The sequence below is a fragment of the Microtus oregoni genome, unplaced genomic scaffold (assembly GCF_018167655.1).
Source record: "Microtus oregoni isolate MIOR12 unplaced genomic scaffold, Mior012 000018F_ref0000195, whole genome shotgun sequence".
Taxonomy (NCBI): domain Eukaryota; kingdom Metazoa; phylum Chordata; class Mammalia; order Rodentia; family Cricetidae; genus Microtus; species Microtus oregoni.
Window position 1 is genome coordinate 28588997 of NW_024543077.1, and position 24926 is coordinate 28613922.

A 24926-nucleotide genomic window follows, 5' to 3' on the forward strand; every position below is an offset into this window, starting at 1 on the left:
CTGCTTTGGAACAGGTGTCATTTTGTGAGACCTAAACCAATTATCTTCCAGAAGTGACTGACAGTGGCCATCCTCGGCACCTGGCCTTGCAGTCATCTCTGCTTGCCTCTGTCCTCCTGGCTCCTCCTGGGTATTTGGTTCGAGACTGACCACAGTACCTGTGGGGGAGGGGCGGTCCTCTCCCTGGCTGCCAGAGGTGCAGGCACAGACAGGAGCCTGCTGTAGCCTGGACTCCTGAGGCAGAGAGGGGCAGGGAAGGCTGGCAAAATCTACTGCTAGATTCCTGAAATCCTAAAAGTGAGTGAATAGAATCTGACAGGGCCTGAAGCTCAGAGGAACCTCCAGCTATAGGGACTGATAATCCTTTAAGTCTCATTGTAAGGCTTTATCAGAGATGGTTGAGAAATTTTTGAATCCTTGTGGCAGGCAAGTCCAGGTGAGCTTACCACTGAAGCCCTGGTGTTATTCTTGTTTCTGCCTTTCTTGTCTGCGGGGGTTAGACAGACAAGAGTGGAGACCTTACGCGAGAAACACGGCGGTGTGGGGTTAGGAAGGAGACACAGACACACGGCGGTCCCACGTGGGTGCACTTTAATGGGGGAGGGGTAACAACACGTAGGGTATGGGTGTGCAGAGACTAAAGGAAGGGGGGGAGAGAGAGGGGGCTCGTGGCGACCCCCGTCTTTTAATGAGGAATGCAAGGGCATCTGGGAGAAGTGTCCTGTGCCTTTGCGGCTTCCAGTCCAGGGGAATGCTGGGAGCTGTAGTTTGCAAAAGGAACAACACCTGGTCTTGGTGATGTCACTCGAAAGCAAAAGGCAGCTGACTCTTGGATTCAAGAGTTAAACTGAAGAGGCATTTTTAAGATCTAGAACTGAATACACTTGAAGCTCCTGGGAGAGGGTGCTCAGGAGAGTGTAGGGGTTGGGAATTGTAACATGATTATCTTTAACCTGTTAATTAATCTTCCTAAGATTTTGCATGGGTTGAAAGTCACTGGTCCCTAGCTTTTTAACTGGCAGAAGCAGAGTGTTTTGTGGAGACTGGCAAGACATTAGGATTCCATGCTCCAGGAACTGAATGATATATTTAGTAATGCTCAACTTGGCCTCTGGGGTCATGGGGAACTGTCTCACCCTCATCTCTTGGGCATTGGCTTTTAAGGTGACTACAACTGGGGGCTCCTGAATCACTAGTCCAGGTGAATTAGTTTCCACACTCCTGGGATGGAGCACTAGAGTTTAGCCATTAGAGAAGAGGCCTCTAAAGTGAGTGCCTGTTAGAAGAGCCTGTATTCTTTCAGATCTAGAAATAAGGCACAGACTTCAGGCCATGGGGAGATCGTCACCCCTTTCCCAATGAAATAAATTTGGGCTTTCATTTTAGCCAATAAGTCTCTTTCCAGGAGGGGGTAAGGGCATTCAGGGGTAACTATAAAGGAATGCATGAATTTCTTTCTTCCTAATCCCATACCTTGAACCCACATTTTTTTGTCTGACAGAGGCCCCAATAGAGTTTTTAACACTGAATTGTGAGCAACTGTGTCCACTAGGAAATCAACAGATTAACCCTCCACTTTTAGGGTTACCCAAGGCTCAAGGGGAGGCTTCAAACCTTTCAGCTCTTTCAGGCTTCTGGATTTGGCAATTTTAGGACTTTTTGTCCCGTTTCTTCTTTGTGGGCATTATTGCCTGTTGGCTATTTGGGACAGTCTGTGTTCCCTCTGCCCATCGGGTCTCCTGCTCTTATCTGCCAGTAAGACTTTTGTCAGTCCCTGAACTTGTTTATCCTTAGGTGTTTTTCTGTTGTTATAAACCTTAGTGGCTAAAGCAATCAATTTAGTCTGAGTTTTACCTTCAAGTTTTTAAGTGGCTGAAGCTTCCTCTTACTATCTGGGACTGCTTGGTTGATGAAAGCCGGGTTGACTGCCATTTGGTTCTCAGGAGCCTTAGACAGATTGGTGGGCTGTCTACCAAGTGCTCTAAGATCACCTCCTTAATGAATGCCCCATCATTAGTGGTTCAACTATCTCATCTCATACTGGAACCTGCTTATAGCATTTTTGCTGAATTCTATCTCTTCTATTTAGGGAGCAATCCACCCCCACATCTGGGAATGTGTAAACAGGACAGTATCTAGGAGATATTTTATTTAGCACTTGGGGTTTCTCAGTAAAGGAAGGAGTCTGAAGTTTCCAGTTATACAGATCACTACTTGAAAGAGGACATAAAACAGGTGAGAGCTGCCATCCCCATCAGGAAGTCCCAAAGTGCAGAGAGAGAGAGAGAGAGAGAGAGAGAGAGAGAGAGAAAGAGAGCAGGAGATACCTTCTCCCTCCACCCACCACCCGTGGCTTCCCTAAACACAGGTGAAGTGGGCTCAGCACCTAAGTAGCAAGTTGGGGGCAGGAGGAGGGGAGGGAGTGTTTCTCTGCAAGAAAGTAGAAGGTTTTTCTTTAGTAGCTCCAGCTTCGCAGGGGCAACAGAGACTGCAGTGGCCTCCTTGAAATCCTGAAAATGAGAAAGGACAAGGTCCAGGGGAGCTTGAGGTTTGGAAGAAGCTTTTCCCATAATGAAAATTACTTCACACATGATCACAACGAGAAGACTGACAACAAATAGAATAACAAGAAAATAAAATGGGAAGACAAGAAGCCAGCAGACTCAGAAGAGGGAATGCTGCATGTTGGGCCATGTCATCCCGTTCCAGTTCTAACCAGAGGAGAAATGAAACCATCCCACATTTTCCTTCAGCTCTGAGGTTAAAAGCATGTCCACAGGGGCTGGAGAGATGGCTCAGAGGTTAAGAGCATTGCCTGCTCTTCCAAAAGTCCTGAGTTCAATTCCCAGCAACCACACGGTGGCTCACAACCATCTGTAATGGGGTCTGGTGCCCTCTTCTGGCCTGCAGGCATACACATAGACAGAATATTGTATACATAATTAATAAATAAATGTTTTTTCTAAAAAAGCATGTCCACTATATCTAATTGAGCATCCAGACTGTCCAGACACCAGTCACCAGACCCAGAAACTTACCAATGAGCAAAAACAGAATAATAAAGTTCGCCAAAAACCGGAAACTGGGATGTCCCCTTAGAAAGAGGTTTGAACATCCTCATACAAACCACCAAAATGTTGGGTCCAGGGGGGTCATGCAAATATGGGGACAGACCCCCAAAGTCTCATAAACCAGAAGCATAACTTATTCCAGAAACCAGATTCTAGGGAAATCAGACGCAAACTTAAAAATAAAAATTGAAAAAAAAAATTAACAAAAATTAAAAAAAAAATCATGGGGCACAAAAGCTTATCCATCTTGTCCCTTGATCCTAACCAGTGGGTGTGTTTCTCCCTGGAGGCCAGGGGGGAAGGGCTGGAACATCTGATACTCACCATTCTGCTCAGTCCCAGGGAGAACTGGGCAGGCCTGGCTCTGCTACTGCTCTTCCTGCCAGAGAACCTGGCAGTTCATGGTTGTGTGTGTGTGTAAGATAGAAGCCAACCTCTGGTGTCAGTTCTCCAAGTTTTATTTTCTTTCTTTTGAGATAGAGTCTCTGATTGCTCTGTAACTTTTCAAAAACACTAGTCTAGCTAACTAACAAGACAAGGTACCCATTTGTCTACATGTCCCAGTCCCATTGCTTGTGACCATACCTTTTTTTCTTTTTCTTCTCAAAATGAATTTTGGGGCTCAAATTGAGATCCTTAAGCTCACAAGACTAGCTTACCTGTCTTCTTAGCCCTTCACAACTTCTGTTTTGTTGTTGTTGTCACTGTGTGGTTTTGGTTTAGTTTTTGACACAATTTTGTGTAATCTCAAGACTGGCCCACCAAGTGCTGTGTAGCATTTGTGTCTGAAGGCCAAATGTTGATATGAAAGGTCTTCCTCAATCTCTATTCCCTATTTATTTATTTGTCTAAATGAGACAATTCTCTGGCATATAATTTTGGTTCTGAGAAACTGTTATAAATGTCTAGTCATCAAAATGAACAAATTTTACTGTTGTAATATTTCTTCAAGTTGAAGTTGAGCACCAGTGAGATGGATCAGTGGAAAAAGACTGTTTTGTGCAAGACAATAAAACTAACCTAAATCCCTATAGAACATCAAACTTTGGTATTAGATACACAGTTGATGGCTGACTATCATACTTTACTACATCTATATCAGATAAATGAAAATATTTCTTTGAATACATACATGAGATATTTAATGTTTCTTATAATTTCTTTTATCAGTCTTTTTAACATTAACATTGTTAAATCTCTTGAAGAAACAGCACACATTGGGAGTTCATCACCTACCCTTGGATTTGTTGTACTCAAGAGGAAAACACATAAGCATCATGAGTTCAAATGCATACCTAAATCATTGCTGACATCCAAGCTAAGACAAATAACAAACAACAAATCTCAAGGAAATTTTTGAAAAGATGAGACTCAACTAGGAGCAACTAACCACCACCCTTACTTGAAAAGTATGATCAAACATGGTCTGACATTTCAATAACCAATGGGACAATTATATGATGGGGGCTCCATTATATACGTTACAGCAGAAAAATACATATCACTAGGTACAGGCACAACAGAAGCTGAACAAAAGTCACAGAAGGAATATAAGGACTACAAAATAAACTTCACTAAATGGATTTGCCACAAACAGAGCACACTTTAGTGACTATCTCATGTTTCAAAATAGAAACCACACTGCCATGATCTCCTCCACCAGTCTGGAGTAAACATGGTACATAATTTGCTTACTTTAAGGCTATGAAGAGAAACAATTATTCTTGAATCTAAAGACAACTGTGAAATCTAAATTCATTAACAAACTGTTTTCATGAATAGGGATTTCTTCTTTATGAGTTTGTGCCTATTTCAGACTCCAAACTGATATAAATAGACTTTAAAATATTTCCAGCACTAGATTTTGAGCTCTGGGATTGGTTTTGTGTTCAGTTGGACAAGAGTAGAGTGTGTTTCTTTGACTCTGGTTTAAGATTCAAAGTATATTTCCTACACTGGCACTTTTTAACATTTGGCTCTGTTTTGGGGGTGATGTTGTTTCTTTCTTTTTCTTTTTTTTTTTTCCGAGACAGGGTTTCTCTGTGGCTTTGAAGCCTGTACTGGAACTAGCTCTGTAGACCAGGCTGGTCTGGAACTCACAGAGATCTGCCTGCCTCTGCCTCCCGAGTGCTGGGATTAAAGGCGTGCGCCACCACCGCCCGGCAAAGTGTTTCCTTTGGATTTCATTTCAGGACCAGGGTATGTTTCTTTGAAAGGACCTTTCTCCTACCCATAAGACTTCATATATTCATAAATTAAGTTTTGGCCATCAGTTTGCTGGTGCAAAAAAAATAAGGAGGTATCATAATGCTTGAACAGATCATTGACACTATCAATTTTTCTCTACAGAATAAATGTTGATTAACTGACTTTAAGTGTATTGGCTTAATGTCTTAAAAAATAATTTAGAGGGCTGGAGAGATGGCTCAGTGGTTAAGAGCATTGCCTGCTCTTCCAAAGGTCCTGAGTTCAATTCGCAGCAACCACATGGTGGCTCACAGCCATCTGTAATGGGGTCTGGTGCCCTCTTCTGGCCATACACACAGACAGAATATTGTATACATAATAAATAAATAAATTTAAAAAAATAATTTAGAATAAACCCTCAATTTCTTCTTCAGGTACCCAAAGACTACTGTAATATGAAAAAGCATTATCAGACTGATTACCAAAAAGTTTTACTCCAGTATAAAGTAGAAAACTTTAGCACACTGAATTAATTTAAGAGTTTCACTACAATATGATTTTTCTCATGATTTTGAAAACTACACTCATTAAATTCATAGTTTCTCTCCAGAAGGGTTTATTTCATGTAGTTGGAGATTATTGTAACAAAGGATTTACCACACAAATTATACTCACAGTTTCTTTCCTGAATATGTACTTTTGTACATTTGAAGATGAATAAGACATGAAAAGGCTTTATCACACTGATTTCATTCGTACTGTTTCTCACCAGCATGTGTTTTTGTATGCCTGTAAATATTACTGTGATCTGCAAAGGTCTTAGCACACTGAATAAAATCAAAGGGTTTCTCTCTACTGTGTGTTATTTTATGCCTTTGAAAATGACAGTGATGTGCAAAGGCCTTACCACACTGATTATGATAATAGGGTTTCTCTCCAGTATGTTTTATGCACTTGATGAATACAATGGCCAGGAAAGGTCTTATCACTCTGATTACATTCATAGGGTTTCTACCTAGAGTGAGATCTTGTAAGCCTCTTAAGATTACTGTGAGCTGCAAAGACCTTACCACACTGATTACATTCATAGGGTTTCTTTCCAGTGTGATCTTTTATGCAATTGCAAAGCACTCTGCAAAGGCCTTACCACATTGATTATATTCATAAGGTTTCTCTCCAATATGTGTTTTTTTATGACTTTGAAGACCACTGTGCTGTGCAAAGGCCTTCCCACACTGATTACATTCATAGGGCTTCTCTCCAGTGTGTCTTCTTTGATGCAATTGAAGAGTACGGTGCACTGCAAAGGCCTTACCACACTCATTACATTCATAGGGCTTCTCTCCGGTATGTGTTCTTTTATGATTTTGTAGACCACTCAGCTCTGCAAAGGCCTTTCCACACTGATTACATCCATAAGGCTTCTCTCCAGTATGTGTTCTTTTATGACTTTGAAGACCACTGTGCTGTGCAAAGGCCTTCCCACACTGATTACATTCATAGGGTTTCTCTCCAGTATGTGTTCTTTGATGCAATTGAAGAGTACGGTGGACTGCAAAGGCCTTCCCACACTCATTACATTTATAGGGTTTCTCCCCAGTATGTGTCCTTTTATGACTTTGAAGATTACTGTGAGCTGCAAAGGCCTTCCCACACTCATTACATTTATAGGGTTTCTCTCCAGTATGTGTTCTTTGATGCTTTTGAAGACCACTTTGCTGTGCAAAGGCCTTTCCACACTGATTACATTCATAAGGTTTCTCTCCAGTGTGTGTTCTTTCATGCCTTTGAAGATCACTGTGACACTCAAAAGCCTTATCACACTGATAACATCCATAGGGTTTTTCTCTAGTACGTGTCCTTTTATGCTTTTGTAGATTACTGTGACCTGAAGAGACCTTACCACACTGATTACATTCATAGGGTTTCTCTCCAGTCTTTGTTCTTTCATTCCATTTAAGGTGACTGTCATATGTCAAGGGTTTACCACACTGAAGATATACTGAAAGTTTCTCTCCAGTTTGAATTCTTTTAATCCTGCAAGGATAATTGGCACATGTAAAAGCTTTACCACAGTCAACTAGTTGTGCCTAACCATTTGTATGAATTAATTTTATAATATGTTCCAATTGCAAAAAGGAATCAGATGCTAAGTTTTAAAAACTGTGTCTAAACTCATGTGTTAGTCTTTAATTAGGCACTGTTTTGCAACTTTGAAGATATCTCCAATGATAAATTCCTTTCTTTTATGGCTTACCTTTTCACCTTCGCAGAAACTTTTTTTCTATATGATATTTTATACATATGTGAAGAGAACTGGATAAACTCAGAGCTTTAACATACATGAATTCTCCTATACTGTGAATCATAATGCATTTGCTATGTGAACGAGGACACCAGGAAGTATTTACACAGTGCTAGAACTCATAGGGATTTTTTGCAGTGTGCGTTTGTTCATGTATTAAAAGTGATGGTGGAAAACTGATTACTTGCATAGTGGAATAAAATTCAACAAGTATACTCTGCATGGGGGCTATGTCTTATCATCTAATTGTTTTTAGAGAGAGGTATGCTACAACTCACTATATCCCTATGTTCATACGCTTGTATCTAGAGTAACATAGGGTATACTTAGTAAAGAAGAATAACAAATAGAAGATTTCCACATTGAATTCTCAGGGTTTGACTTGCTGTTCCTCACAGATTTGTGGTATAGATATCAAGGTTTCTCCACAACAACTTGACTCGACTCTAACTGTTCCTCTGACTAAACTTAGCACGGTCACAAGAAGTGTATGAGTAATACAAGATTTACTATGGGCTATTGGTTTCAGTAGGAAGTTTTGCAGATATACTTATTATCTCTTCAGTGTGTATACCTTTTGTATTATGAGTAGCAAACTAGAAATGTATTTGCAGATCTACAACAAAGTTCTCATGTTGTTATGCTTCAAAAGGTGATATCTGTTTTAGGCATCGCTTTCTTGACTCCTTTCTTAAGAAAATGTCATTCAAATACAATTCACATATATGATATATGGATTCATGAAAAATTAATAACCATCAGTGCACTTAAAGTTGTGCTTATTTACACTGTTGCTCCTATTTAAAACTTACAGGACACATGACAATTTTATCAGAGGCACATTGTTATCAGATTTGCACATGAAAATTACCTTTCATGTCTTCTAGAACATTGACAATGTTCTTCACTATTATGGTCATCCCAAATGCATCCTAAAACATAATACCAGAAAATGTATATTATTGACAATTGTGTAATATTTAAGCTGTTATCTTAAGAGAACCTTAGAACTATGACTGCTTTATTCAACTTATTCTTATTCTTTCTAAATCAATTTACAAAAGAACACGATTAACCAAGAAAAAGTTGTCCCCTTATTTTGAAACATGAAGGAAATTCATTTTTACCTATAGTAGTGAGGTTCCTGTAGGTCTCCAGCATCACATCTTTGTAGAGATTCTTCTGGGAAGGATCCAGCAAATCCCACTCTTCCTTAGTGAAGTTGATATGCACATCATCATAGGTCACTGTCCTCTAAAATATTTCATTCATGTGTTTAATAGGAAGTATGATGGTGACAACATTGTAAATGTATACTTCTTTGACAGTATAGTCATAAAATTCCCCACTCTTATTCCATGAGACAGTCACTTTAGAAGGAAATTGAATAGGAGAGTCACCTCTGTCATTTCTATACACTTTGAATGGGATACCACCTTACAAAAGAACTGTCTATTACTAGGGAGAGCTAAGGAAACAGATCAACAGGATATAGTATACATGAGAAAATTGTATGGAAAAATACTAATTACAAAAAAGAAAAATACAGTGGACAAACTGGGTATATTGACTCATGGCCTTTAAGCACAGGACTCAGAAAGCAGAGGTATGTATATTTGTCTCTGAGTTGAATGCCAGCCAAGTCTATGGAATCATGTCCAGGACAGGTGGAAGTACACATTAAGACCCTGTCTCCATTGCAAAAATCAGTGAATAAAAATCAGATATAAAGAATTTAGAGATGTTTACTGAAGCTCCTACAAAGAATTATGCATTCACTCCAGTTCTGTATTCATATTCCAGACATCAGAAGTGTCTATTTTAATCTGTAATACCAATAACATTTTATGAAAAGGAGCTACATTTTTAAAATAATTACAAATGGACAGATGAAAACATTAGCAATATAAATATTGGACACAACTAATTAGCACAGGTCTGGAAATATGGTTGAGTACTACTGAGCTCTTCCTGGTCACAAACTCCAGTACTTATATGGGGATTGCAACTATTTATTATTTCAAATTCGGGATTCTGAGATGCTTTGATCATTCTGATGACCAGGTATTCATATGGTGCATATCCATGCAGACACATAAAATAGTCATATTAAGTAAAAAAATTAAAAGCAAGCATAACAAGCAAGAAAACATTCATGCACCTGCATTTCAATGACTCAGAATGCTCAGGCAGTATTAATGTCATGAATACATGGCATCCTGGGGATCGGAATGAAACCCTCTGTCAAATTGAAAATTCAAGATATGTATGAAGCTGAGCACAGCAACATATGCTTGACATGTAAAGAGCCTACATTCCAGGGTCATCACCCAATAACATCAAAACAAAAAGCCATGAATTGTTGTAGTTGGAGTGGCGGGCTGCGTCCCTGGCACCCAGCCGCCCCCACTGCTAGCTTTACTCAAAATAATTACAGGGAAACTGTATTCTTTTAAACACCACTTGGCCCATTATATCTAGCCTTTTCTCAGCTAACTCTCGCACCTGGACTAGCCCATTTCTTATAACCTGTGTAGCCCACGAGCTGGCTTACCAGGAATGATCTTAACCTGCATCTGTCTGGAGTGGGAGAATCATGGCAACTCCTGACTTAGCTTCTTTCTCCCAGCCTTCTGTTCTATTTACTCCGCCTACCTATGTTTTAACCTATGAGGGCCATCCAAGCAGTTTCTTTATTGCTTAACCAATGAAATCAAAAGATTGATATATGACACCCCCACATCACTTCCCCTTTTTCTGTTTAAGCAAAAAGAAAGGCTTTAACTTTAACATAGTAAAATTACATATAGCAAAACAGTTATTAAGCAAGAATCACAGTTACAATATTTGTATCTATTTTATCTTCTATCATAACAATGGAAAATTATAACTACCTATCCATTCTTCAACTCCATCAAAGACTCCAGAAGGATATAATACTACCTAAGTAAACAAGAAATAAGAAAACTCTAGAAATGACAGAGATATCTCGCTGCCTGTACAGTCACCCAAAGTTCTTTTGTACTGTTGGGGCATCCATCTTCAGCCTTCAGGCCCATAGTATCCAGCAGACATTTTCATCAAGCAGGCAATTTCAAAGACAGTTAAGTCACTATCTGCTGTGTCCTGCAGAATGTCTCGCAGACTCTTTTATGAGTCATGAACCCCAAAAGACCGTCTCACCTTTAGGCAAGTTCAGCAGTCCTCTCTCTGCGGGTTCTCTGTGTCCATTTTATGCAACAGTCCAGGCAAGAGCAGTTTCTTGCCCAAATGGCTATCAAACTCCATAAGGATCCTCTTCGATGCCCATCTTCCTCTCGAAGATTGGTGCCTCCAGGAGCAGATATGTCTCATTGTCATGAAAAGTCCTAAGTTACTAAAACATTAAATGCCATATTCTGCAGTCTTTGAAAGATATGAAGAATGTCTATCTAACTGAAATATATCTCTATATATCTAGAAAATCTAACTAACATGACTACAAGCTTGACTATTATTTATGATTATCTATCAACAACTTACATTTCTTAATTATACATTACATTTTTTAATGAACTACACAATCACAATACCTTAATCAAGATCAGAAATACATATACATATAACAAAATTGACTGTAAAATCCATACCAATGCAAATTATTCATACCTATATCAATGAATGAAGCCCCCCTCCCTTTACTTTCAGGAATTTGGAGCCACACAGCAAAGGTTACTCAGACAAGCAAACCAAACAACTAAAACTGCAGGCTACCAAATTCCTTAGCACTGAACAGCAACTGTTTCTTCTATATTTTATGTGATTTTACAGATCAGCCCTATAATGATGGTAAAAGCATTTCAGTATGAGTGGGAAGCTGACTGATTAATATCAACCACAACACAGTAGATATAAAGGTCAGAAAATTAGTTAAGGATATTGTTACTCATCACATACACTGAGGAATTTCATCTAGAAAGGCCTTTTCTACTAAATGTTCATAGGAAATTGAAAGAAAGGCCACCAAGGAGAGAAACTTGTTCAAGTACATGATCTTCTCTGGGAGGTTGTTCATTCAGTGAAGTACACTCTGACCCCGGTCACTATTGGTTCATAGTCAACAATGAAAAAGTGTATTCAGTCTCTGCAATGATTCTCATGCAATGATCCACATCTGCTACTATCTAAAAGTACAAAGACTCCTCTGGCACTGAAGACAATCTGTTGACAGTAACATTTTATAAATTCAGAGACTGTAACATCTTCTACATTCTGAGAGCAAGTTACATACTCCCAACATACAGTGGCACAAAATACCATTAACATCCCAAAAGAGAAAAATAAAGACACAGTAAGGGAAGTTTGAACCAAGACTGAAGCAGAGCAGGATAAACATCAAATCCTGTAGCTCTCTTGTCAGATGTATGGCTTCAGTTTCAAATGAATTAAATGGCCCTGTCCTTGCAAGTTCTCATGCATTTCTCTCTTTGGTAACTTCCACTCCCTATGAGCAGCTAGGTCTCCATGGAAGTAGTGTCATAACTTAGGTATCTTAACATGTTTGGGCTCAAAATGCAACCCAGTGTGTTGCAAAATAGCATTTTTAATTGTGTTATACTTGTTTATGCTGTAGAACTTTTGATTAAATGATGCAAAGAACTGCTGTAGTCTTTTATACTGCATTGGTTTAGCTCTGTGAAGTTGTGATATTTTGCCTATCTTAAATGAAAAAGAGTTGAATGACCAATAGAATGGCAAGAAAGCATAGGGAGGGCTGGCTGCCAAAAAAGAATAAATGGGAGGACAACTCTGGGAGGAAAAAGAGAAGAGGCAAGAAAAGGGGAGGACAACGAGAGACATTCACCTAGCTACACAGAAGCCATGGAGTAGAAATAAAGAAGAGAATACAGAATAGAGAAAGATGAAGGCCAGAGTGAAAAGATAGAGAGAACAATTGAGTTAAAAACAACCTGCCTTGAAGGCTGGAGAGATGGCTCAGAGGTTAGGAGCACTGCCTGTTCTTCTGAAGGTCCTGAGTTCAATTCCCAGCAACCACATGGTGGCTCACAACCATCTGTAATGAGATCTGGTGCAGAATATAGTATATATAATAAATAAATAAATCTTTAAAAAAAAAAAACCTGCCTTGAAAGAAGCCAAAGCAAGCCATGGTCAGATGTTTATAAAAAAAAAAAAAAAGCCTCCGTGTGTGTGATTTATTTAATAACTGTGTTCAGGCCCTCAAAAGAGAAAAGAGTAAAAGAAACAACCAACAACGCCAGGCTTCAATCCTCAGAGCTCCATGCAATGAACTCTCACTGTCTCCTCACTGGGCTTCTGACTCTGCCTAACATAGATGCCTGCAACAATGATAAACTGTAACCATAAACTAAAAATTCGTGATCTTAAATTTTGATTCTTTCTTGTTTCCAAGAGCAACACATGGGGTGATGCTGAAAAGTGTGATTTCTTATTTGTGAAGGACACTAACAAGCTTGGACCACAGGTGCAGAAGGTTTTGAAAGAAGTAGCTTCCTGCCAGTCGGTGGTGGCGCATGCCTTTAATCCCAGCACTTGGGAGGCAGAGGAAGGCAGATCTCTGTGAGTTCGATACCAGCCTGGTTTACAAGAGCTAGTTCCAGGACAGGCTCCATAACCACAGAGAAACCCTGTCTCCAAAAACAAAAACAAACAAAAAAAAGAAGTAGCTTCCTGAGACTATGAATCACTTTGCTCACACCTTCCCTAAATTGAAGGTTTCTGTGGCCAGAGTCTTACTTATACTTAGGGCACCTTGATAAGCTTCCATTCCATAGCATGGACCTTCTCTATAATGGTGATAAACTCCTTAAAAATTCCTGCCTGTTTCAACACATGACTGCTGTCTGAAACTACCTTTTCATTTTCATTAATTTTTGTTCCACTTGTTTTTTTCCACTGTGCACCTGGATGAGCCATAAGTGATAGCCACTGAATAGATTCAATATGGCCTTTAAGATACTAGCCCATTATTTTTTAATTCTGTCTTACTAAATTTCCAGAGCATAGCCAGGAGAAGAAAGATTTGAGCCAAAATATCACACAAATGACCTCAGGATTAATTGCTTTTTTTCTGGAGCTTATCTATTTCCAACTGAAATCTTATGATCTCAGTACCCAATTTCTGCCATTACTCCTAACATATATTTCCATTTTCTTGGTCCTAGACTAACAGCTAATTATGTTCAGGATTCTATACTTATGTACCCTTTGAATAAGATATCACCTTATGAGAGAAATGTCTATTAACAGAGAGAGACAAGGAAGCAGAGCAGCAGTACATAGTACACATAAGAAAATAGAATTAAGAAATACTAACTACTAAAAGGAAAAATAAGATAGAGAAACTGGGTGTATTGACTCATTGTATATTATGAAAGAAAAATAAATAAAAAAAACAAAGGAAGGAATATGAGCATAGTTAGGGAAGATTTGACCAAGGTAAGACTAAAACTAATCAGGGCAAACAAAAAAATCATGTAGGTCTGTCTCAGGCTGTTAGGACTTCATTCCCAAAGGGTCTACATAGTTCTATTCCTGTAAACCTTTATAGATGTCCCTCTTTTGCTGGTTGCCCTCCCTGTATGCAGCTCTCCAGGGCATATGTCTCACAGCTTGGTTATCTCAACATCCTATCATCTCAACATACAACTGTGGCTTCATCTTCACAGATTCATACAGTGAAATCTCACAGAATCTGCAACAAGTTTCTGACTCTGCAAAACAGATTGGTGCAACAGTGCTGAACTGAAACCACAGAAGATTCTTTGACTTATAGTTTTTGCATCTTTTTTGTTTCCACTACAAGCACACATGAGTTATCACCCCAAATTTGGCTTCTAACTTGTAATGGACACTACTACACTTGAACCAATGCTGATAGCAATGGCTTTATCAGACTTACAGCAGATGGCAATTATGGTTTGGAAGTCACCCACCAGGTGAATAATTCTCTGATGGAGGAACCTTGTTTCAAGGAAGGATTATGATGCCATAGACTCAACACACTGTTTGCTTCTCTCTGGAATTTACATGTGTAAAACAGCTGTGGAATCTCCCCATTACCATGGATTTTTATATAAACTGCACATGTAATCTCAAGGTTACATCTTGATCATGTGGGCATTTACTCTATGAACAATCAAAAGATGAATCCTCACTAAATTATCTACTTTCCATCAATAGAAAATATACTGGATATGCTTCATAACTAGATCTAGTCTTCCACAAAGACTGCAATGCACCTAGGTCCTGATTTCTATCAATGACTCAGGATAACATAGGAGAATGGCGATGTCTACCAATTCCAGGCTGCTACAAACAATTCACATATTTTAGACCTCAATGCAAAATCACAGTAGACTAACTGTCACTACAATGAAATGTACAAGGACAAAACCCACAGGTGTGATTGTCAAGCCAAGACCCAGCATAAAGCAAGTTTGGTGCCAGGTCATCACTTGCAAAAAGTCAGGCTGATAACATAAAGACATAACTCCCCACACCAAGGCACCTACCTGCACAGCACCAGAGCCTGGCTCACAGCAGCGTGTTGCCATGGTTACTCACTCACAGTCTATCTGGCCATGCAGTGTAAATAAGAGCTTTCTGTTGGGAATATGTATAACTGTATGGAAAATGAGGACAGAGAGTTCATGATGCAGGAATGAGAAAGCTACCAATAGAACATGTGTGCTCCTTTCCTACCCAGCAGATAGAAATAGTTCTAACCAACATTCATGGATTTTAATAATAATAACTATTATTATTATTTTCAAACCCTAGTACAGTCTTGGAGCTTGTTCCCCAAAGACCACAATAGAACAGAATTACAGAAGGTTCTGTACGGAGTTGCTTCTTTGAATTAGGAATCAGGTTACCTATGCCTACACAAATTGAAGGCTTAGATGAATGGAGTCTTACCCTTAGGATACCTTCCTAGGCTTCAAATGCTAAGAAAGGCCTTCTCTTTAATGGTGCTAAACTTCACGAAATGTTCTCCCTCTTCTTCATCACAGGACTGCCCTTTAAACTGCCTCATGCTGGTTTTCTCTATTAAACTGGATCTTCATTTCTTTCTGCCCCACTCGTTTCTTTTTTACTGCTTGCCTAAATGAGTCAACAGGGATAATCACCCAATATAATAAATCCTTTACCATGAAATCAGCCAATTATTTTTTAATTGTGCCTTACTCAAATTCTCAGAGAATAGAAAAAATAGGAATGATATGGTGACAAAATACTATACAAATGATCTCTAACTAATTTTTTCATGGATTCTATTCCCAACTTACATCCTATGAGCTCATTGCTTTCAATCCTCCCAGATTCCTACTCTTACAACAATAGCTAATGAAGCTCTGGCTGCACCTTCTATGGCTTTTGCCATCTAAAGTCCTAATATCGTTCACATTTCTCAAAAAGACAACGTTCCCATGTTCTACCCAGCAACAATAAACACTTGTTTATCACCTGTTGTTCTGACTTGCCTGTTTCCTGCTGTCATTAAATTCTCTCTAACCAAAATCATCTCAGGTAATGAGCAGTTTTACTTTACTGATATTGAAAGGCCATAACCCACAATTGTGAGAGCTTAGGTTTGAAACTCAAGCTACCAATAGAAGTCAAAAACCACATAGAAACATTGTTTACTGACTTTTGCTCTTGCTTAGTCACCGGTCCTAAGCTAGACGGTTTTATTTTCTTTATTGGGGGGTTAAGTGTTTTATTTTCTTTGTGATTCTTTTTTTTTTAATTTTATTTCTGGATTAGTTGTTTATTTTTTTTTTTAAAGAAAACAGGATCTCTTTTTTCTATACATACCAATCCAAGCTTTTACTCCTTCCTCTGCTCCCATTGCCTCCATATAACCTCCTACCCCACCCCCATCCAATCCTCAGAGAAGGTGAGGTCAAAGGCCCTCTCTACTATATCTAGGCTGAGCAAGGTATCCATCCAAAGAGAAGAGTTTTCCAAAAAAACATGCAGTAGGGATAAAACCTGGTGCCACTGTCAGTGGCCCATCACTCTGCCCCACTCATACAACTGTCACCCACATTCAGAGGGACTAGTTTGGTCCTATGCTTGTTCCTTCCCAGTCCAGCTGGAGTTGGAGAGCTCCCATTAGCTCAGGTACACTGTTTCTGTGGGTGAACCCATCATGGTCTTAACCTCTTTGTTCACATTCTCACTCCTCCCACTCTTCAACTGGACTTTGGCAGCTCAATCCAGTGCTCCAATGTGCATCTCTGCCTCTGTTTCCATCAGTTGCTGGATAAAGGTTCTTTTTTTCTTATCCTTCTCAGGCCCACTTGATTAGTGTAATCAGAGACTCTGTTTTCATTTCTCAACTGCCAAGACCCAATGAATCACACAGAAACGATATTAATTATATTACTCTATAACTAATGGCTCAGGCATATTCCTCATTAGCCCTTACATCTTATGTAAACCCATTTCTATTAATGTATGTATTGTCACAAGGCTGTGACTTACTGGTAATATTCTGGCCTCTTCTCCTTTAGTGGCTGTATGGTATCTCTTTGACTTCACCAATTTTCTCTATTACTGTTCAGATTTCCCACCTGACTTTAATTGCCTAAGCCATTGGCAAAAATAGTTTTATTCATCTCCCAATGAAGCAAGATACATACAGATGGCATCCACATCATCTCCCCTTTTCTGTCTAACTTAAAAGGAAGGTTTTAGTTTTAACATAGAAAATATTACAAATGCAAAACAGTTATCAAACCACAATTATAGTTACAATAGTCAATTTACATTTTGCAAAGTAAGGTAAATAATCCATCATCTTTCCTATCTTCATGAGTCTAAACTTTTATATCAAATATATATTACCATAACTAAGGAAGATTATAATTATAACTATTTAGTTCTCAACTCCATCAAAAAACCCAGAAGGATATATCATTAGCCTGGAATGTCTGTGAAAACAAAAGCAGAACCTGTTTCCGAAAGTAACATATTCTTAGACTCAAATTTTGAAGTCAACATACCTTTAAAATTTATATTGGGCTAGCATAGCAGCTTCCAGAATCAAATGTCTCTCTGCAGTCAAAAATTCAAAGAAAACAAAATAATATACACAACCCAGACTCTTTGTATATTTTCCATGTATTTAATGCTCCTTGATTAATTTATTCAATTTTTTTCTTTAAGAACCCCTGTGTAACATCCTTATATTATTTTTTAATCTATGACTCTGTCCGCTGGAAATGATGTGGAAGTTGAGAAGAATTCAGCATGGTGATGGAATGAGACAGGTATGACAGCAAAGACAGGAAATAAATTGAAAGTTTGTAAGCTTTCTTCAAATGTAGTACCAGTGCAGAAACTATCCCTGGTTTCTTGTGATTCATATAGAAGTTTTAGAGAACACACTAATTCTGATCCATGTAAAATTACATCTGAAAACTCAATCAGTAAAATCCACTGTCCTTTAATTCAGAATGAATTACTTTGAATCACTAGTACTACTTTGAGCCCATTTTTTTCCTGTAGGTAGGCAGCTGTAAATATGGTTTCTATGATAAGAAATCACAATAAAATATTTCCATTTTTAAAAAGAAGGATATAAAGAAATCAAATTCTTAAATTACAGTCTCTTTAAAAATTCTATCATTTAAAAAGTAAACAATGTCTAAAATGTGTATTACTTGTAAAAGATGAGTAAAAGTTCACTGCTTACAAAAAAAGGAAGAATAGGGGCATAGCAAATAATCAAAGGTATTTGAGGAAACCCAAACAGAAAGCTACGCTTCAGGTTTTTTTTAAATATTTATTTATTATGTATACAATATTCTGTCTGTGTGTATATCTGCAGGCCAGAAGAGGGCACCAGACCTCATTACACATGGTTGTGAGCCACCATGTGGTTGCTGGGAATTGAACTCAGAACCTTTGGAAGAGCAGGCAATGCTCTTAACCACTGAGCCATCTCTCCAGCTCCCTATGCTTCAGTTCTTAATGATATTCTGGACTCTCACAGCCTAGAGAAGTTCAATGTTTCAGGCTTTGCTATCCCTAGCACAACAACTTTTCTATCACAATAGTTGTATTCCGCACAGGGAACTGTCCTTGGCTATCCTATGGTTCTAGAATCTATCACACCTTCAGGTGTTCACTGTAATTAATGTCCTCTCTGCAGGTGTTTCAAGTCTGTTAAAAGGTCATAAGTGGTCATCAGCGCTCCATGAGCCCTTCAACCTTGGATTGTCCATGAAAACACCAAGGCAGAAGAATCCCCAGCAAACTCCCAAAAAGTGTGCGCTCTAACCAGATAGCAAGCAAGGGTAGTTTCTATTTCTTCAACATAGTTGTTGTTGATTCTACTATTAACATAATTAAGTGTATCCACAGTCAGGAGGCAGAGAATGATAAATCTTGGCCCTTATTATAAAATCCAGTACCACGACCATGTAATGCAATAGTGCTATCAATTCTGGAAGGGAGAAGGGACTTCTCATCTCAAGGAACTTAATATACAAGATATTCTCTCATAACAACACCACAGAGAATAACATGATCTAGGTAAGCCCTCAAAGGTTGGCCTGAAATAGTCTTCCTTTCCTGAATCTAGGTCTTATCTAGCTGAAAATCAATATCAACCATCAAACAAAATTAATAAAATTTTCTGTGCAGACAGAAAAAAAAACTTGCTTTTTTAGTGATATATCAAATATCAATGAGCCATGTTTGAGGTCAAAGTATATAAAATGTTTAGAGTATGGGCTTACTCCTTTCCCTGATGTAAGCACCAGCACATGGAAAGAGGCAGGCATCTAAGATTAAAAAAAAAAAACAGTCTGTTTATAAAACTTTTCAAAAACCTAAAACTGAAACTAATGATGTAAGAAATTTTCTGAATATAATTGGTGAAGGTCCACAATTTTCAAGAAAATGAATCATAGCCGGGCGGTGGTGGCGCACGCCTTTAATCCCAGCACTCGGGAGGCAGAGGTAGGCAGATCTCTGTGAGTTCGAGACCAGCCTGGTCTACAAGAGCTAGTTCCAGGACAGGCTCCAAAGCCACAGAGAAACCCTGTCTCGAAAAACCAAAAAAAAAAAAAAAAAAAAAAAAAAAGAAAGAAAATGAATCATATAATTAGATTACAGTAAAAATAGCATACAGATTCACATAACATGCTTTCTATATTTTCCACAAAGATCCATCAAGCAAGAATGTGTACAATGTTTGTGAAAAGAAAGGTGTTGAAGAAAAAAGTCAAAAACAAAAGCAGGAATAGTCAACTTTTAATCAAAGACCACAGAAAACTTAGCAAGAGAAAATGTGATCTTGATCAAAGTTACCCAGCTACCTTTGATTATATGTGAACAGAAATTAAATAAACACAAACTGCACAACTTTCACAAAGTTATCTCAAAGCGATACTTAAAGTGTTGTTCCTGACCCCCAGTTACTGATAAATCTTCAAAGACAGAAGCCTCATGGTATAAATGTTCTCTTTGAAAATAGAGAAGATCTCTTTTGATGGATCTGCATCACCTTGTGCTTTCTTCTGGTTTCAGATAAATGTAGTCCCACAGATGCCCAATCCCAAAACAGCCTAGAAAAATGATTTAAACTCTGCTTCCTGCTACATGGATTATGGCAGAAGATGTGGACTGTGCCTTATCTACCTGTCTAACACATTGCACACCTGAGAAATCTCTGCACATCAGAAACTCCTTTTGTCCCCTGGAACTAAGCTTCACTGGATCCCACCATTGCAGCTAGTGGTAACACCATGTTAAAAGCACTCTACTCTACTATTGCTCTACCAGGTCCTAAACTATTTATAATCTTTATAACACAAACCTGAAATTGGAATGCAATATTCAGAACTTCTAGAAACTAAACCTTCAGTTTTCTAATCTCTCTTCCCACTGCACAACAAAAGCAGTGCCCATGTGTGTACTCTGGACAGAGATACAACCAGCATCATTTCCTTCCATTCCATGGCTGCAGTATGCACATGGCCTCTATGCACAAAGAGGCTCCAAGAACAAGGGCCACTGCCACCATGAACCACATGGACCAACATAACTACAGTCTGTCTCATGGTCCATCCAAGTCACAGCAGAAATGTCAGCTCAACAGACCTGCTCTGAACACCCAACACTCACTATGGGATAGCTTGTGGTCTTCCTTCCCATTCCCTACTGCAGAAACAGAAGAAAATCATGGAAAGAACCAACACTACCTGCCACTAGTACTCCTGATTGCTAACCCTTCCCAGAATCCCTCATTGGCTAGGGCCTCCCAGTTGGGTCTCATAATATTAACAGCTCCTCTACTGGAGGATCAGAGATCAAATGACTCAGACAGCACAGTCCTCCAGTTCTGCCCTCACAGCCCAGCAGACAGGGCCCCAGTTTAGAAAGCTTGTATTTAGTACACATTATTCCACTCTCCTGGAGCACATCCTGTTCCTCATCCAAAGCACAGGGTCCTTTGTGTGCACATTCCATTACACACTCACTTTCTAGGGCATCCATCCCATTGCCTCAGAGGTGCAAAGTCCTGCAGACAAACACAAGACACATTTATAAAGTAACTACTGTTACTGTGTAATTGTGGTTACTTTGTAACTGTTGTTAAAGAAAAGCAGACCAGTGTTGGAGAGATGACTCAGAGGTTAAGAGCACTGACTGCTCTTCCAGAGGTCCTGAGTTCAATTCCCGTAAACACATGGTGGCTCACAGCCATCTGTAATGAGATCTGGTGCCCTCTTCTGGTCTGCAAGAATACATGGAAGGAATGTTGTATACTAAATAAATAAATCTTAAAAAAAATGACCATAATTAGAAAATAATTGGGATCATGTTAGGGCTTGGAGGCATCAAAAAGAATATAAATATGATGTAGTTTTCATCTCAAAAATCTTAGAAAAGTTGAAACAGACTTTTTACCATGTGCTCCATAGACTAGGTATCTGTATTAGAGCACATAAAAGATTTATCATATATTTCTCTAATAATAAACATCTTAATCCAGAAAAGTAACAGTCCTGTGAAGCAGGGCCATAGCATTTTACCCAGATCTTCTATACAGTTTGGATGAACTACTGTAAATATAGCAACTAGGTTGAAAGATAAGGTCAGTCCCTTACCCAGATTCTTGATAGCCGTGGTCTGTGTACTCAAACAATGATCATTCAGGACATTCACAGAGCATCTACAATTGACTACCTGATTCCACAGAGCTAACCTCAATGACTGTTGGAGGGAGAAAACTCTCACCCTCTGCCCAGCCTCTCCCTTTCTGCACTGTGTCTCCACCAGCTTCAAACTTGGTCAATGAGCTCAACTCTTGCTCAGGTCCCTCTTCTTTTAGTCCCCAATAAAACCCAGAAAGATCAGCAGACACTCATTAACTGTTCTACTTTTCTTTCTCATTGATAAGTCAAGGTCAAACCTGGAAGGAGTTGTAGGACTGTCTTCCCAGCACTGGGCAGCAGAGGCAGGATTAGGTGTTCAAAATGATTCTCAATTACACAGCATGAGGCAAGCCTAAACTATAGGAGACATTGCTCTACACAGAAATCAATAATCGACATCACTTGAGAGAAATGAAATGCAATTACTAATGGCTTAGTAACATTAGAGAACAGAAACAAATAGAGATAACAGCAGCAATACACTGAAAGTATTTGAAAATGACAGCAGTTAGTGATTTTTAAAATAATAAAAATACTGCACTTTTAAGATTAAATAAAACTTTTGATATTGACTTTGAAAAAGATAAGGCCCTTGTATAGGAGACAGGATGTCATTAATAAGATAGATTGATGTTGCCCACATACATATGTTGGCTGCTGAGATCTGTAACCGACACTAAGAGTTAGTCAATGGCCTGTTTCTCAAATCTCTGAGCTGACATAACTGTGTCAAGCAACATCAATCATATCTGCATAGGATAGTTGCCTAATTGCAAATTTTATGTTCCTGTCTCAAGATAACCTTCCCAATCTGTACACCTCCACATAATGGTCTGTGATCATTCACATGATGTTAATTAAAATAAAACATGCTGGGAAATTACAAATTCACTCCCACTACCACAATCAAGCCCTTTTTCATAATGGTGACTCCAACAGCTGATTGGTTGTCTATGCTGTTTCCCCTGCAGTGTACACGGTAAACTATTCCTCCTATTGTGGTCTGAAGACAGAAGGAATGCTCCATATGCAAATCCTTATCCTGCAACTGCAATGCATAGTCAACTACATGACTCAAATGCATAATTTAAAACTGTGAGGTGGTACAGTCATTTTTAAAAGAATTTTGAAAGTCTAATGTAGAGGACAGCAAGGTCATTGCCCTGGACAGCAAGGTCATTGCCCTGGACAGCAGCAGGTAAGGGCCAAGGCCACCTGAGTCAACATAAGAGGACTTGTCTGAAAAACAATTTTTCTATCAGGATGGAAATGCAGCTGTTCTAGAAGTAATATGCCTTTCCATTGAGAAACCATTTCCCACACCTAGGAGATTAATAAAGAAAATCCTCTTTAATGATGGTAGACATCAATCTCTGGCTAAAGCTCAAACAGGAGCCAGCTACACAGATTTTGCATTCCACATATGCTATTATTCTTGAGTGTCCTTTAGGTTCAGGCCCCAGGTTACACCTTGAACAATTGAAATAGAAACAGGCAATTTGCCAGGCTAGACATTTAGGCAGATGGGAGAGTTAGAAAGCAAAGCTCTTCCCAGGATACGTTTTGAAGTGCACTGGTGACTTGAATCAGCAGATCATTCTTCAGGGACAGCCTTCTGAGATGAAGGTCACAGAGGGTGAGAAAGACAGGACAAGTAAAATGTAAAAAAGCTAAAATGTTAAGGTGGGTAGGTCCTGCAGATGCCTAGTAAGCTAAGGAAAATAGCATTTTGCCTGGTGATGGTGGTACAGGCCTTTAATCTCAGGATTTAGGAGTCTGGGCCCTGTGATCTCTGTGAGTTTGAGGACAGCCTGGTCTACAGAGTGAGTTCCAGGATAGTCACGACAGTCCTACAGATATAAAAGAGTTGCCAATGCCTCCTAGAGAAGTTTGTTAGAGGATTGTTGGCAACTTCTTTATATCGCTAATTCTACTCTTCTACTTTGCAGCTTAGAAGTGCAGTGCTACCCAATGGGTGAGCTGCCTTGATACCCTCCACATAGTTAAATATAAATGGAGATAGTATGTAAAGGTTAAATGCAAAGTGCTCAATATCGAGAAGATGCTAGAGTTACTATGCCTCTCTGAATGTGGCAAATTGTTTCCATGAATGCATCAAGCCTGTTGAAGTTGACAAGAAAGATGTTTGTACACACAACACCCTGCTCCCAATTCTCTAAGCAGATTAAGCCCACAGCACAGTTATTCAGAGGCCTGTCCCTAGGTCTATGAATTAACAAGGACCGCCTGAGACTTTAAAACACAGGGAATCTGGCGGCAGGTTCCCACACAGATCCAGGGAGGACGCACCATGCTGTCACCCGCCCCTCACCCTCTGCTCTTCCCCATCTGGAGACAGCATTCCCCCGCTCACCATGTTGTGGTTTTCCAGATTGCCAAAGCTCTCAGTTCATCATCTCCCAGCAGCAGCAACTTCATCGCAGCACACAAAAACACTGTCGCCAGCGCCTAGGCAAAGCCGAATCTGAAGGCGGCTGCCCGGAAGAGCTCGACTCCGGTTCTGACTGGCAGGTCAGAAGGACCTGATTGGCTAGTGCGGCCTGAGCGACAAGAACACCTCCTTTGGGGCAATAGTGTGCTTAAAGACACAGCACAGTAGTTCCTGCCAATTCCAGTCAAAGATCTTTTCTAGATCGGCCAAGATTTGCATTTCAATTGCACTCGCCCCTGGCTCCAAAAGCAGCCACTGCCATCTTCTTGCACTCCATAGGAACTTTCCGTTTTTCCTCCAGGACACAATGTGGCTAGCTAGCCTGTACTGTGCACTGTGCTAGGTGGGTGCAGGGATTTCCTGTCCCACAAGGGGAAAGATGCCCAGAATATTCACAGTTAAAGAGAGTTTTAAAGTCAAAAGGAGATGTTTGTTCTGTGGCCTCATGCTGAGGTCGGATAAATTGAAGGTACTTTTTACATGGTTTTCACAGGGATTTCACACAATAGAAAAGAGAAAAGCAGGAATGAGATCTTAAACAAAATGACAGGTCTTTCCCCCATCAGAAAGCTGGATGATGGCTCCATTGCTTTGTGAGTTTTATTCCTGAAATTCAAAGCAAGCTCCAGGTAAATGTATAATAATCAAAAGAGTAGTGTTCATGGAAATTTGAATTTGTAGAGAATAATGGAGCTAGGAAGAATGTCTTCATG

At 39.3% G+C, this 24926-nt stretch overlaps 1 protein-coding gene and 1 long non-coding RNA gene across 2 annotated transcripts; both read right to left on the reverse strand.

Moving 5' to 3' along the window:
• Positions 1-3523: 3523 nt before the first annotated feature.
• LOC121459084 (zinc finger protein 120-like) lies at positions 3524-8741 on the reverse strand. The gene is made up of 3 exons (XM_041668593.1): positions 8691-8741; positions 8435-8495; positions 3524-7295 (listed from the first exon to the last, which is right to left on the reverse strand). The coding sequence occupies exons 1-3, from the start codon at positions 8722-8724 to the stop codon at positions 6371-6373; spliced, it is 1020 nt and encodes a 339-aa protein (XP_041524527.1). The 5' UTR covers positions 8725-8741; the 3' UTR covers positions 3524-6370.
• A 6357-nt stretch (positions 8742-15098) lies between these two features.
• On the reverse strand, positions 15099-24225 carry LOC121459085. Its single transcript, XR_005975901.1, has 3 exons — positions 24136-24225; positions 17598-17649; positions 15099-15208 (listed from the first exon to the last, which is right to left on the reverse strand). It is a non-coding gene; the product is annotated as an uncharacterized LOC121459085 (long non-coding RNA).
• Positions 24226-24926: the final 701 nt, after the last annotated feature.

Bases quoted from the DNA above. Each gene is read 5' to 3' on its own strand.
- LOC121459084 (XM_041668593.1), bottom strand. From the start codon at position 8,724: ATGCTGGAGACCTACAGGAACCTCACTACTATAG. The intron at 8,496-8,690 runs GTAAAAATGAAT...ATTATGTTTTAG, and splicing joins CAGGAACCTCACTACTATAG to GATGCATTTGGGATGACCAT. The intron at 7,296-8,434 runs GTAATTTTCATG...TTATCCTTGCAG, and splicing joins TGTTCTAGAAGACATGAAAG to GATTAAAAGAATTCAAACTG.